The following is a 13677-nucleotide window of genomic DNA, read 5'->3' as shown; positions in this document are numbered from 1 at the left end:
CTTGTCATTCTCTCCCCTCCAACCCCACCTAAAAGAAGATGTCCTGGCCTAAAAATAATCCTTTCTTTTCTTTTGCTAATTTCCTTTTGTACAGCTCTGAATATTCCTTGGAAGGACTAAGGCTGAACCTGAGGCTCCAATACTTTGGCCACCTGATGCAAAGAGCTGACTCACAGGGAAAAAACCCTGATGCTGGGAAAGACTGAGGGCAAGAGAAGAAGGGGGCAGCAGAGGATGAGATGATTAGACAGCATCACCAACTCAATGGACATGGATCTGAACAAACTCTGGGAGATATCGGAGGACAGAGGAGCCTTGGGTGCTGCAGTCCATGGGGTAGCAAAGAATCAGACAGGACTTAGCGACTGAACAACAATAATGCCTTGGAGTATCTTTCTGGTTGCTAGATGGAGTGCTGCCCAATTCATTAATCACCTCACAGAGTCAATTCAATCTTCAGTTTAACTTGGTTACGTTTTATTTTTTAACAAGAGAAATCAAATTGTTTGACTGAATGAGTTCTGCTTTCAGAGACAGCAGAATGCTGTTCCACGACATCATGGAGGATTTCTTTAGTCTCTTTCCAACTTCTCTCCTGGGGGAGAAACAAAGACAGAAGATATCATGATACTCGGAAAGTCTTCACAGTTATAGAGGAGCTTTTTTCTATCTAGGAAAAAAAAAAAGAATCTCACAAAACACAGGATGGGATTATTAGTAAGAGTGTTATCTCAGGGAAGTAGAATCAGGTCATCTTTACTTTTGCTTTAGTATTTTTATCTAAAAAGATATATAATTAATAATTAGAAGATTTTTCAGCTAGGAAAAATAAAAAAACAGTGGTTTTAAAAATCACATAGAACCCCTTCATACAACTACCACTATTAACTTTTTCTGGTGTGAACAATAGAGATGATTACTCTTTTCTCCAGGAGTTCAGGACATGGTGTACAACTATACTCTCAATTTTTTTAAATAAAAGAGTTCAGGACAAAAAAGGAAAGTTCGTTTTTATCAAATATCAGCTTCCAAAAGATAATACTAGTAACTCAGAGGGACTCCTTATCTTTTAAATATTACCACCCAACCCCCAAAGCCCACCCTTCTCTCTTTTGGGCTTACCTCATTCACAGGAATCAGAATACTGAATTGTTGCCTGTTCATCTGTAAAATTAAATAACATATATCATTATATTGCAGACCTCATACATTCAGAGAGAAACTACATAAAAGTTATCGGTTTAGGACTCCCTGGTGGTACAGTGGATAAGAAGAATCCGCCTGCCAATGCAGGAGACACGGGTTCAATCCCTGGTCCAGGAAGATCCCACATGCCAAAGAGCAGCTAAGCCGGTAGGCCACAACTACTGAGCCTGCACTCTACAACCCAAGCTCCACAAGAAGAGAAGCCATCGCAATGGGAAGCCCACACACCACAGCAAAAAGCAGCCCCTGCTCACCGTACCTAGAAAAAGCCCACACACAGTAATGAAGACCCAGTAGAACCAAAAGTAAAATAATTAAAATAAACAAATTTTAAAAGCTACTGTTAAAAAATCCATTTAGAACAAAAGTTACCGCTTTAACCCTTTCCAAAAGATTTCTATAGGTTATGAGCATATTCGGGCTTCCCTGGTGGCTCAGACGGTAAAGCGTCTGCCTGCAATGCGGGAGACCCGGGTTCGATTCCTGGGTTGGGAAGATCCCCTGGAGAAGGAAATGACAATCCACTCCAGCACTCTTGCCTGGAAAATCCCATGGATGGAGAAGCCTGATAGGCTACAGTCCATGGGGTCGCAAAGAGTCGGACACGACTGAGCGACTTCACTTCATGAGCATATTCAGAATACAGCAAGTTTTCAATGACTAATATTTGCATGCTTGCAGTAAATTATTCATCTAAGCAAACATATTAAGAACGGTTCGTCCTTAGAGAATATTGTTCTTTTGGTCTATGGACCACATCGTATAAAATATGTCTAGTTCAGAAGACTTTTTAAAAATGGCATATAACTGAATCAAAGTGTGTTAGGAGATCAGATAATGATATGCACTTGGCTTGAGAAAGAGAATTTGGAAAATTAAGAGAGAGATCATGAAGAAGGAGGCAGAAATATGTCAGGAGATGCAGGTAAATCTCGGGCCTCACCTGGCAGGTAGTAGTCATAGACTTTGATGGTTGCTGGTTTGAGGTTGGTGACCAACACACTTTGGCTGATGGTGAAGGTATAGGTCTGAGTTTCCTTCCCGAGCTGTAAGACAGACAAACATCCCATTAAAACAAAAGTGAAAATAACATCTCTGCAATGTGGAGATTGAAAAACTCTTGCTGAAAAAGACACAGATGTAAAGAACAGACTTTTAAACTCTGTGGGAGAAGGCGAGGGTGGGATGATTTGAGAGAATAGCATTGAAACATGTATATTATCATATGTGAAATAGATCACCAGTCCAGGTTCAATGCATGAGAGAGGGTGCTCAGGGCTGGTGTACTGGGATGACCCTGAGGGATGGGATGGGGAGGGAGGTGGGAGGGGGGTTCAGGATGGGGAACACATGTACACCCATGGCTGATTCATGTGAATGTATGGCAAAAACCACCATAGTATTGTAAAGTAATTAGCCTCCAATTAAAATAAATTAAAAAATGGAAAAAAAAAAAAAAAGACTCTTGCTGTCTTCACATAGATTTCCTGAAACCCTTCTACCTCTGCTTCTTGCCACTCCCAAAATTGCCTCTTGCTGTCTTTCTGGCTCTTTCTTCTCAGCACCTTACAGTTTCCTGGGCCTTCTGTAAAATGGGTCCACTCATGGTCTGATCTAAGCTACAGCTCCTCTACTAAATTAAGTGCAGTGGCCAAAGGAACAGAAGCTTCCATTATCCTTCAACAGCTTTATACACACGATTGGTTTTCTCTCTTCATTCAGCTCTCTGATCCAATGACATCTCCTCACAGAGGCCTTTCCTGACCACCTGACTTTAAAACAGTCACACTGGACTTCTCTGATGGTCCAGTAGCTAAGACTCTGAGCTCTCAATGCAGGGGGCCTGGGTTCAATCCCTGGTCAGGGAAGTTGAAGTAGATCCCACATGCCTCAACTAAGAGTTCACATGCTGAAACTAAAGATCCTGCATGCCACGATGAAGTTCAAAGATCCTGAGTGCCACAACTAAGACCCAGTGCAGGCAAATACATAAAATAAAATAAAAGTCACATCCTGGCTTAGCCCCACCACACTCCTACATAGCACTGATGACTACTAAAACTATTCCTAAATATGTATGTTTGTGCATACATATGTATTTTTTAATTTTCATATTGTTTGTCTCTCCGTTAGAATATCAGCTCCATAAGGACAGGAGTCATGTCTATGACTTTAATTGCAACATCTCTATCATGTTGAAGAGTATCTGGTATATGTTGATTGCTCAAAAACTGTTTGTTGAATAAATGAATGACTGGAGAGTTCAAGACAATTGTATAAATTAATCTAATAGAAAAAATAAGATTTATGTTATAAATTTAGACGTGAAGTTATAAATCTGAAGTGGAAGAAATTTTGAAAGAGATTTTTTATGTATGTTCTCTGTATTTAGTCATTCAGTTCTGTCTGACTCTTCAAGACCCCATAGACGGCAGCCCACCAGGCTCCTCTGTCCCTGGGATTCTCCAGGCAAGAATACTGAAGTGGGTTGCCATTTCCTCCTTCAATGCATGAAAGTGAAAAGTGAAAATGAAGTCGCTCGGTTGTGTCTGACTCTGAGTGACCCCATGGACTATAGCCTAAAAGGCTCCTCCATCCATGGGATCTTCCAGGCAAGAGTATTGGAGTGGGTTGCCATTGCCTTCTCTTGGAGTAGGTACAGGGCTTCTAAAAACATGGTCTGGGAATTCTCAGGAATGCCCAAGACTATCTGGCAATTTGTGAGAGCAGAATTATTTTGGGAATAATACTAAGACATTATTTACTTTTTTCATTCTCATCCTCTTTCACTGTACTAGTGGAAGGGGACTACTTGATGTGTGATATTTCGACAGATTGAATGCTGAAGCAGACTGGATAATTTCACTCTCTCTGATTAAGCTAGATATTAAAGCAAAAATATAAAACAATCTGCTAGTCTCACTAATTTTTTTGTTGTTTTGGGAAATACATTTTTCATGAAATGTTATATTAAAATGTTGTGAGCTTATTACTATTATTTTTAAATAGCTTAATAAATATTTTAATGTTTTCCTCATTTTTAGTTTCTAATAAGATAAATGTCTAATAAGATAAGACATTATCTCTTCTAATAAGATAAATAGATGTAACCCACGCTATCATCAGCTCTTTGAGATCATTTAAGAGTATAGAGGACTCATTATCAGAGATATGCAAATCAAGACCACAATGAGATACCATTTCACACCAGTCAGAATGGCTGCGATCCAAAAGTCTACAAGCAATAAATGCTGGAGAGGGTGTGGAGAAAAGGGAACCCTCTTACACTGTTGGTGGGAATGCAAAGTAGTACAGCCACTGTGGAGAACAGTGTGGCGATTCCTTAAAAAACTGAAAATTGAACTGCCTTATGACCCAGCAATCCCACTGCTGGGCATACACACTGAGGAAACCAGAATTGAAAGAGACACGTGAACCCCAATGTTCATCAAAGCACTGTTTATAATAGCCAGGACATGGAAACAACCTAGATGTCCATCAGCAGATGAATGGATAAGAAAGCTATGGTACATAAACACAATGGAGTATTACTCAGCCGTTAAAAAGAATACATTTGAATCCGTTCTAATGAGGTGGATGAAACTGGAGCCAATTATACAGAGTGAAGTAAGCCAGAAAGAAAAACAGCAATACAGTATACTAACACATATATATGGAATTTAGAAAGATGGTAATGATAACCCTGTATGCAAGACAGCAAAAGAGACACAGATGTATAGAACAGAATTTTGGACTCTGTGGGAGAGGGAGAGGGTGGGATGATTTGAGAGAATGGCATTTAAACGTGTATACTATCATGTAAGAAACAAATCGCCAGTCTAGGTTCGATACAGGATACAGGATGCTTGGGACTGGTGCACTGGGATGACCCAGAGAGATGATATGGGGACAGAGGTGGGAGGGGGGTTCAGGATTGGGAACACGTGTACACCCGTGGCGGATTCATGTCAATGTATGGCAAAACCAATACAGTATTGTAAAGTAAAATAAAAATTTTTTTTAATGGAAAAAAAAAAGAGTATAGAGGGGTCCTGAAAAAATGTCTTTGGAACCACTGTTCTCATCAATCATTTAGTTATCATAAAGATTTAAAGCAAATAACTAATATACACCAAAAGAAAGCTGGGATAGCAGACTTAATATCTGATCAGATAGAATCTAAGGCAAAGAAAAAAAAGTACACGTGTGTAGAAATCTAAGGCAAAAATATATATAATGTAAATGAAGGACAGTATATACTAATGAAAAGGAAATTGAAAAAGATATGTTCATAAAACATACAACCCTAATTATATAATCAAAAAATATATCAAGAAATGACTGACAGAATAGCATAGCTAAATGGATAAAGGACCAATCAACCACTGTAACTGCAAATTTTGACAAATTTCCAAAAACTGATAGATGGAGCAGAAAAAATAAGCAGGGATAACAAAGGCATGAACAACAGAAATAATCATTTTGGACTTTTAGATCTAGATCAAATCCATACCCAAGAGAAGAGAAAGAAAAAGAGAAAGTGATGTCACTCAGTTGTGTCCGACTCTTTGCGACCCCATGGACTGCATCTTACCAGGCTCCTCCATCCATGGAATTTTCCAAGCAAGAGTACTGGAGTGGGTTGCCATTTCCTTCTCCAGAGGATCTTCCCGACCCAAGAGAAAGGACCTGGATATTCTTTTGTAGCACACAACGAACATTTCCAAAAACAGACCACATATTAGGTCATAAAAGAAAACTCAGTGCATTTCAGAAGCTCACTATCATGATCTCAGACCATAGTGGAATAAAATTAGAAACTAGTAACAAAAAAGTGGCTTTAAATATCCCATGAATTTTCAAAAAATTAAAATATAAAGTAAGTAGTTAAGGAAAACAATGAATGTCAAAAAATTGTTGCACAATGAATATACTTAGAGGGAAACTTATAGTTTAAATAAGTCAGAAAATGAGAGATTAAAAATAAACAAATTTAGCGTTCAATTTAAGAAGTTAGAAAAAGAATGACAGAAAATATCCTTTTCTCCTGTCTTCAGCCCAAAACAAAAAAGGAGTTCCCTGGTAGTCTGGTGGTTACAACTCAGTGCTTTCACTACATGGACCCGGGTTCAATCCCTAGTCCAGGAGTTAAGATCCCTCAAGCCTTGGGCCCAAAAATAATAATAACTTTTCAAAAGGAAGAAATTAATTAAACAGAGCACCAAAACCAAATAATCAAATAACAAAGAACAACAGAGAAGAGATATAAAGCCAAAAGTAACTTTTGTTAAATGTGAATAAGATTGCCCTCTGATGATATTGGTAAAGAGAAAAGGGGAGAAGATACAGAAAAAAGGAAATAGTCACAGATATAATCATGATTGGCTTTTAGACCATTGGACTTGATGTCTTGAGTTAGAAGCTGACTGACAAATCTGGCTTGGTACACAGACCATCTGGCCACTGCAGTCTTAGAAATGGTGTTGTGAAAATTAGTATCCCCAGGTTCAACTCCCACCTTGACTCCACAAAAAGGTTCAGTTGAGAAGCGCACCTACTCGGTCACTTCCTCCTCAGTCTCCTTATGTAGAAGGAGGGGTGGTATGTGAGACTCAGGGAAGGTGTGTATGAAAGCATCATTTAAACTACAGCATGATGATTTCAGGGTTGTTTCTGATATGCTAAGCAGTGTGTGTGTTTGTTAGTCTCTCAGTCATGTCCAGCTCTTTGTGACCCCATGAACTATAGCCTGCCAGGCTCCTCTGTCCATGGAATTCTCCAGGCAGGAATACTGGAGTAGGTTGCCATTCCCTTCTTCAAGGGATCTTCCCAATCCAGGGATCAAACTCAGTTCTCCTGCATTGCAGGCAGATTCTTTACCATCTGAGCCACAAGAGAAGCCCCAGAGTTGTTCACTCACCAGAGCTGTTCCAAAAGAAACTATACGGGGCTTACTCCAAAGTGGCTGTGAACACTCACCCTCTCACGTTGTTCAGCCTCATGTGTGTAACACTAGTACATGTACATTGGAAGGGAAGCTGAAAAGACACATAGCAGTTAAGTACTTTGGTTCAGTTCCTGACCCCATACCTCTTCCAAGTAGATGTTGAGTGTGTCAATTTCAGATTCAACCTTCTTCACCAGTGGTTGCTGGAGAAGCTGAAAAAGAAAGGATGGAAAAAAAGAGAAAGACTGAGAGCCAGAGCCTTTCTTATCCTCTAGGGTCATCTTGCAAAGCTCTGCCATGGTTACAAAAGCAATATATGTTTTCTTAACGTGGAAAAACATAAGAAAAAGGAACCAATACAGTAACTGGCTCCATATCATACTGTTTATATTCAGTCACTCAGTCATGTATAATTCTTTGCAATCCCATGGACTGCAGCACGCCAGGCTTCCCTCTCCTTCACCATCTCCAGGAGCTTTCTCAAACTCTTGTCCATTGAGTTGACGATGCCATCCAACCATCTCATCCTCTGTTGCCCTCTTCTCCACCTGTCCTCAATCTCATATACTCAATGCATCTTTGTAGCCCATTTAGAAACTATAATCATGAGTTAGTTGCATGTATAAACCATCATGCCCAACTCAACAGCTTTTGAATGATAATGAAAAGCTATGATCATTAGTCCCCCTTCAAAACTAGAAAACAGAAGCAACTTACTAACTGATTGGTGCCCTCCACAGGACTGAATCCAGAAAGCATTTTGACCTCCACAATAGCCATATTGGAAGAGCTGCGACTCCCCACATAACTGAGGGCAGAAAGGAGCAAACCTGTGTCAGCCCATGGTCTTCCCTCTCAGCACCCTGTGTGTTCACAATACACACACACACACACACACACATGTACACACACACTCCAGCTCAGCCACCCCATCCCAGATGCCCCCCAAACCCTCTCTGCTCTCCTCACCTGGTTTGGATCGTCAGCACCAAGGATCCAAGTGAAGTATGTTGCTTACACTGACTGTTCCTTGTTTTCACACTAAGACTAAAGGCCTTCACACTTTTCGGAGGGAGGATATTATATCTCAGCACCGTCTAAGTGGAGGAAACAAAAAACAGTTGGAGAAATCAGAGTTGGGGAGAAATTTAAAGATCGTATGGTTTGAATGACTTTCCTTACAAGATAGAGAAGGTTCTGCTGGAGGTCGAGATGCTCTCAGACTCTCCTCCCCAACTCACACTGGTCCTGATGGAGCTCGGCTTTGTTGTTGTTTAGTCTCTCAGTTGTGCCTGACTCTGCGGCCCCAGGGACTGTCGCCCGCCAGGCTTCCCTGTCCATGGGATGTTCCAGGCAAGAATACTGAAGTGGGTTGCCATTCCCTTCTTCTAGGGATCTTCCCAACCCAGGGATGGAACCCATGTCTCTTGCATTTCAGGTGGATAGTTTACCACTGAGCCACCTCGGAAGCCCAGAGCTCTGCTTACCTGCACATAAACACAGCCCTGGCCTGAGGCCTCCAAGGTGTACACCCCAGGGATATGGGGCAACATCTCCTGCTGAAACACCAGACGGTTGGCAGCTTGAACATTGAAGGTGTGCTGGAAATTCTGAGCGGATTTCACTGCCACGTTGACTTCCTTTGACTGCACGTAGGCAATGGTGGCATACTTGGCAAGAGCTTGGAGAGCCACCACGGTGTCCTGACAACAATAGGCATACTTACTGTTTTGTGAGCCACTGGAAGTAACTTCCAACAACCCTCAAGCCTAGACACCTGATTAGTGTTTGCTAGTTTGAATGATACCTCCTCTAAGACTCTAAGATCCACATTCAGCCATGCTGGGAAAGCTCATAGAGCTTTAGAAATCTCATAGAGCTCATAGAAATCACATCTTACCTGCACAGAAAATCACCATCAAGTTATTATCAGACATCATAGGTTGTTAGGCTTACTTTCATATATTCATACTCAGCAATGAAGCCTAGCTTCAGAACAGGTTAATATTAGGAGTGAGTGGATCATTGTTTGATATCGGTTTTGCAGTCTCCTTATTTGGGGAGGAAACAGCAGTAGCTTGATAGCCCTAAAAATCGCATGTTCTTCCAAGTTTTTTAATTGCATAAAGATCTTCTGTGACACAGGGTATCACAGGATCCTTGGAAAATCCATCCTTGAAGGACAAGCTTTCTTAGCCATTGTGTGTGTGTGTCTGTGTGTGCACGTGTGTTAGTCATTCAGTCATGTCTGACTCTTTGCCACCCCATGGACTCAAGCCCGCTAGGCTCCTCTGTCCATGAGATTCTTTAGGCAAGAATACTGGAGTGGGTTGCCATTCCCTTCTTCAGGGGATCTTCACAACCCAGAGATTGAGCCCAGGTCTCCTGCACTGCAGGCAAATTCATTACCGTCTGAGCCACCTGTGAAGTCCCTTAACCATTATGCAATGTGACAATCTTTTCATCATCTGGGAATAAGGCAGATCCTACTTTGTAGTATATACAACTTTTCCTAGCTTTCCTTCTAGATTGTAAACTTTTTAAAGACTATGTCTTACCAGATTTCCAATACCTGAAATAGAAGAAGGAGGTATGCCCATAAAGTCATGCCTTTATGCTTACAGACCCCATAACTGGCTTTCCAATTTGTGACTATGTAAATTTAGCCATAATTAAACATGTCCTCTTTACATGTAAAACAAGGATCTTGTGATGTTCCATACTCGACAAAGTAAGACTTAAATACGTATAGTAGTATTTGTGTGCTCATGTGACCTAATTTTATGAATTCTTCTATGTCTTTTTCAAACATGATTTTCCCCCTTGCTGTACAATGATTAGTCCCCAGACCTAGAGGGCAAGGGTGATTGTTTTTCCTCTCTCTCCATGTGGGATCCAATCCTACCTGATAAATGGCAGAGGACCAAGCTATTTACCTGAGTGGAAGAGAAGCCCCCATATGCATTTTGCTGCTTGCTCAACCAAGCCACTACACTGGTGGCCTTGGCTAGCTCCTTTTGAGTCAGGTCGTCTTTGCTAAGCAAGGTCAGTAATACATAGGCCGTGAGTTCCACATCGACAGCCTCAGGCTGAGACCAAGGGCTGGCATCTGAAGTCGGAGCAGGTTTCTGGCTCCAGTGAATGGATTCTCCTATGGAGAAAAACGCATGATTAGGAAAGTCTTGGAAGGAAATGACTTTCCCATTTTCACTTTGTAAATGTGTGTGCACCAAGTGTGCCAAGTTGCTTCAGTCATGTCTGACTCTGTGTGACCCCATGGGCTGTAGCCCACCAGGCTCCTCTGTCCATGGAATTCTCCAGGCGAGAATACTGTAATGGGTTGCCATTTCCTTTTCGAGGGGATCTTCCCCAACCAGGGATCGAACCCGTGTCTCCTTCATTGGCAGGTGGATTCTTCACCCCTGAGCCACCTGGGAAGCCCCAAATCAGAGAAAGTAACAACCAAAAATGAATCATCAGTCAGAAAAAAATATTTCTCAAATCTTCTGACTTACTGGCCATAATGTATATGCAAGAATTTGTGTCTGTGTGTGAATGTGTGTACACCCACACATAATTCCCTTGGGTAAAGCTGGGAGCATCAGTAAATGCCTCCAGCAATGATAACATATGGGAGAATATGCATAAAAACACTGAGAAACCACAGAAGAAATGCTAATGAGAGCAAGCAAGTAGATGATGAGATCAAATCCCATCTCTATGACAGCCACAATGGTAAAGTGAAGATAAAGAACAGCAAGTGGAAATGAGGAGTGGAAGCTAGAAGTCTTATTAAATATAAGTTTAGGGACTTTCCTGGTGGTCCAGTTGTTATGAATATGCCTTGCAATGCAGGGGACAAAGGTTTGATCCCTGCTCAGGGAACTAAGGTCCCACATGCCACAGAGGAACTAAGCCCATATTGCAACTAGAGAGTCTGTGAGCCTCAACGAAAAATCCTGCATACTGCAACTAAGACCTGACACAGCCAAAAAATAACATTTTAATATGAATATATAAGTTCAGAGATAATAAATACATAGCCCAAAGGAGGCAATCTAAGTGGAAGAACAAAAGAAAACATGTGAGCCTACAAAGCAAGCTAATGAGGAAGAGACGATCACATTAAGTTGATACGTGCCTGAGCAGATATAACTCCGCCCACTGTCTGAGATCCCCATTCCAGGACTGGAGTTGCTTATACATAGGCCAAAAACCTACCCAGGGCCCTGATGAGAGGGCAATTCAGCAATGACATTTGTATAAATGAAAGCTGAGATTAAATTTCTGCCTGGCAGTATAATTTTAAATAAAGAGCTAGGTAAATAAAGTGCATTAATATTTTATTTACAAGATCTGTTAGAATATCTAATTATTTTTGGCCATGCCACAGGACTAGCGGGATCTTAGGGATCTTAGAGTAGTAAAAGTGCTGAGTCTTAGCCACTGGACCAATAGGGAATTCCCAGAATATTGCAAATTATTCTTAAATATATCCAAAGTTTGAGAAGGACCTCGAGAAATCTCTAAGTTCGTCTTACGCCATCAACCGCAGTGGCTTTACACCAAAGAACTGTTAAACTGGGGATTCTCCAATGCCAGTACATTTTCTGACCAGCTTCTACCATCTATTTTCTCTTCATGTTAAAAATATAACATGCTTTTTGAGGACTTTCAGGGGTTTTCCCACAAAACTCTTAGTAGTGATTTTATGACTTAACTTTTATTAAAATGAATCCTAGAACTGAACATATGTGGGACTATGGAGACTAGGGAAATTTTTCACATCTTTTCACAATTTCAAAAAAACTGGGACTTCCCTGGGAGTCCAGTGGTTGGAACCCAGAGCTTTCACTGTTGTAGACCTGGGTTTGATCCCTGGTCAGGGAACTAAGATCCTGCAAGACATATGTCATGACAAAAAATAAAAAGGACTTCCCTGGCATCCAAGTGGGTTTGATCCCTGGTCTGGGAAGTTCTGCATACCATGCAGTGTGGCAAAAAACAAAGCAAAAGCTAACAGGACCAACATACCTGAGACAATAGCCTGTTGATCTAGCTTTCTAAGAAGAATGTTTCTGATGTCTATGTCCCCAGCCAGAGAGAATGTATAAGCAAGGAGGGCCTGTGTGTACAGGTTGGTGGTAGAGGAAACAGAACTCTTGAGACACTGCAGCCCCTGACTCACCATTGGGTCCTGAAAAGTAAAGATGAAGAACTGAATTTAGAAGGCATTCCTTTAAAAAGTGGAGGTGATAAGGAATATCCTCTTTTGAGTTTAAAAGACTCTCAGTTCTCAGTTCAGTCACTCAGTCATGTCCGACTCTTTGCGACCCCATAAACCACAGCATGCTAGGCCCCCCTGTACATCACCAACACCTGGAGTCCATCCAAATCATGTCCATTGAGTTGGTGATGCCATCCAACCATCTCATCCTCTGTCGTCCCCTTCTCCTCCTGCCCTCAATCTTTCCCAGCATCAGGATCTTTTCAAATGAGTCAGCTGTTCGCATCAGGTGGCCATAGTATTGGAGTTTCAGCTTCAACATCAGTCCTTCCAATGAACGCTCAGGACTGATCTCCTTTAGGATGGACTGGTTGGATCTCTTTGCAGTCCAAGAGACTCTCAAGAGTCTTATCCAATACCACAGTTCAAAAGCATCAATTCTTCGGCACTCAGCATTCTTTATAGTCCAACTCTCACATCCACACATGACCACTGGAAAAACCATAGCCTTGACTAGACAGACCTTTGTTGACAAAGTAATGTCTCTGCTTTTCAATACGCTGTCTAGGTTGGTCATAACTTTCCTTCCAAGGAGTAAGCGTCTTTTAATTTCATGGCTGCAGTCACCATCTGCAGTGATTTTGGAGCCCAGAAAAATAAAGTCTGACACTGTTTCCACTGTTTCCCCATCTATTTCCCATGAAGTGATGGGACCAGATGCCATGATCTTCGTTTTCTGAATGTTGAGTTTTAAGCCAATTTTTTCACGCTCCTCTTTCCCTTTCATCAAGAGGCTCTTTAGTTCCTCTTCACTTTCTGCCATAAGGGTGGTGTCATCTGCATATTTGAGGTTACTGATACTTCTCCCAGCAATCCTGATCCCAGCTTGTGCTTCCTCTAGCCCAGTGTTTCTCATGATGTACTCTGCATAGAAGTTAAATAAGCAGGATGACAATATACAGCCTTGACGTACTCCTTTTCCTATTTGGAACCAGTCTGTTGTTCCATGTCCAGTTCTAACTGTTGCTTCCTGACCTGTATACAGGTTTCTCAAGAGGCAGGTCAGGTGGTCTGGTATTCCCATCTCTTTCAGAATTTTCCACAGTTTATTGTGATCCACGCAGTCAAAGGCTTTGGCATAGTCAATAAAGCAGAAATCGATGTTTTCTTGGAACTCTCTTGCTTTTTCCATGATCCAGTGGATGTTGGCAATTTGACCTCTGCTTCCTCTGCCTTTTCTAAAGCCAACTTGAACATCCAGAAGTTCACAGTTCACGTATTGCTGAAGCCTGTCTTG

The 13677-nt window shown here is 41.4% G+C and overlaps 1 protein-coding gene across 3 annotated transcripts in view; it reads right to left on the bottom strand.

The window, feature by feature from the left end:
- Nucleotides 1-455: 455 nt before the first annotated feature.
- The window catches only part of A2ML1 (alpha-2-macroglobulin like 1), a 51248-nt gene continuing 38026 nt past the window's right edge, over nt 456-13677 (bottom strand). For 2 of the 3 annotated variants that reach the window (XM_040235100.1, XM_040235101.1), the window contains exons 28-36: nt 12188-12350; nt 10090-10304; nt 8641-8856; nt 8123-8250; nt 7871-7961; nt 7297-7365; nt 2150-2252; nt 1123-1164; nt 465-595 (exon numbers count right to left, since the gene is read on the bottom strand). In XM_040235100.1, the coding sequence (XP_040091034.1) occupies nt 1124-1164; nt 2150-2252; nt 7297-7365; nt 7871-7961; nt 8123-8250; nt 8641-8856; nt 10090-10304; nt 12188-12350 (1026 nt within the window). In that variant the 3' untranslated portion in view covers nt 465-595; nt 1123. Of the gene's footprint in view, nt 596-1122; nt 1165-2149; nt 2253-7296; nt 7366-7870; nt 7962-8122; nt 8251-8640; nt 8857-10089; nt 10305-12187; nt 12351-13677 lie in introns of all 3 variants that reach the window. The other variant, XM_040235099.1, reaches the window with a different exon arrangement.

The sequence above is a fragment of the Oryx dammah genome, unplaced genomic scaffold (assembly GCF_014754425.2).
Source record: "Oryx dammah isolate SB20612 unplaced genomic scaffold, SCBI_Odam_1.1 HiC_scaffold_29, whole genome shotgun sequence".
Lineage (NCBI taxonomy): Eukaryota > Metazoa > Chordata > Mammalia > Artiodactyla > Bovidae > Oryx > Oryx dammah.
The sequence above is the reverse complement of the archived record's forward strand: the minus strand, read 5'-3'. Positions and strand labels throughout refer to the sequence as shown.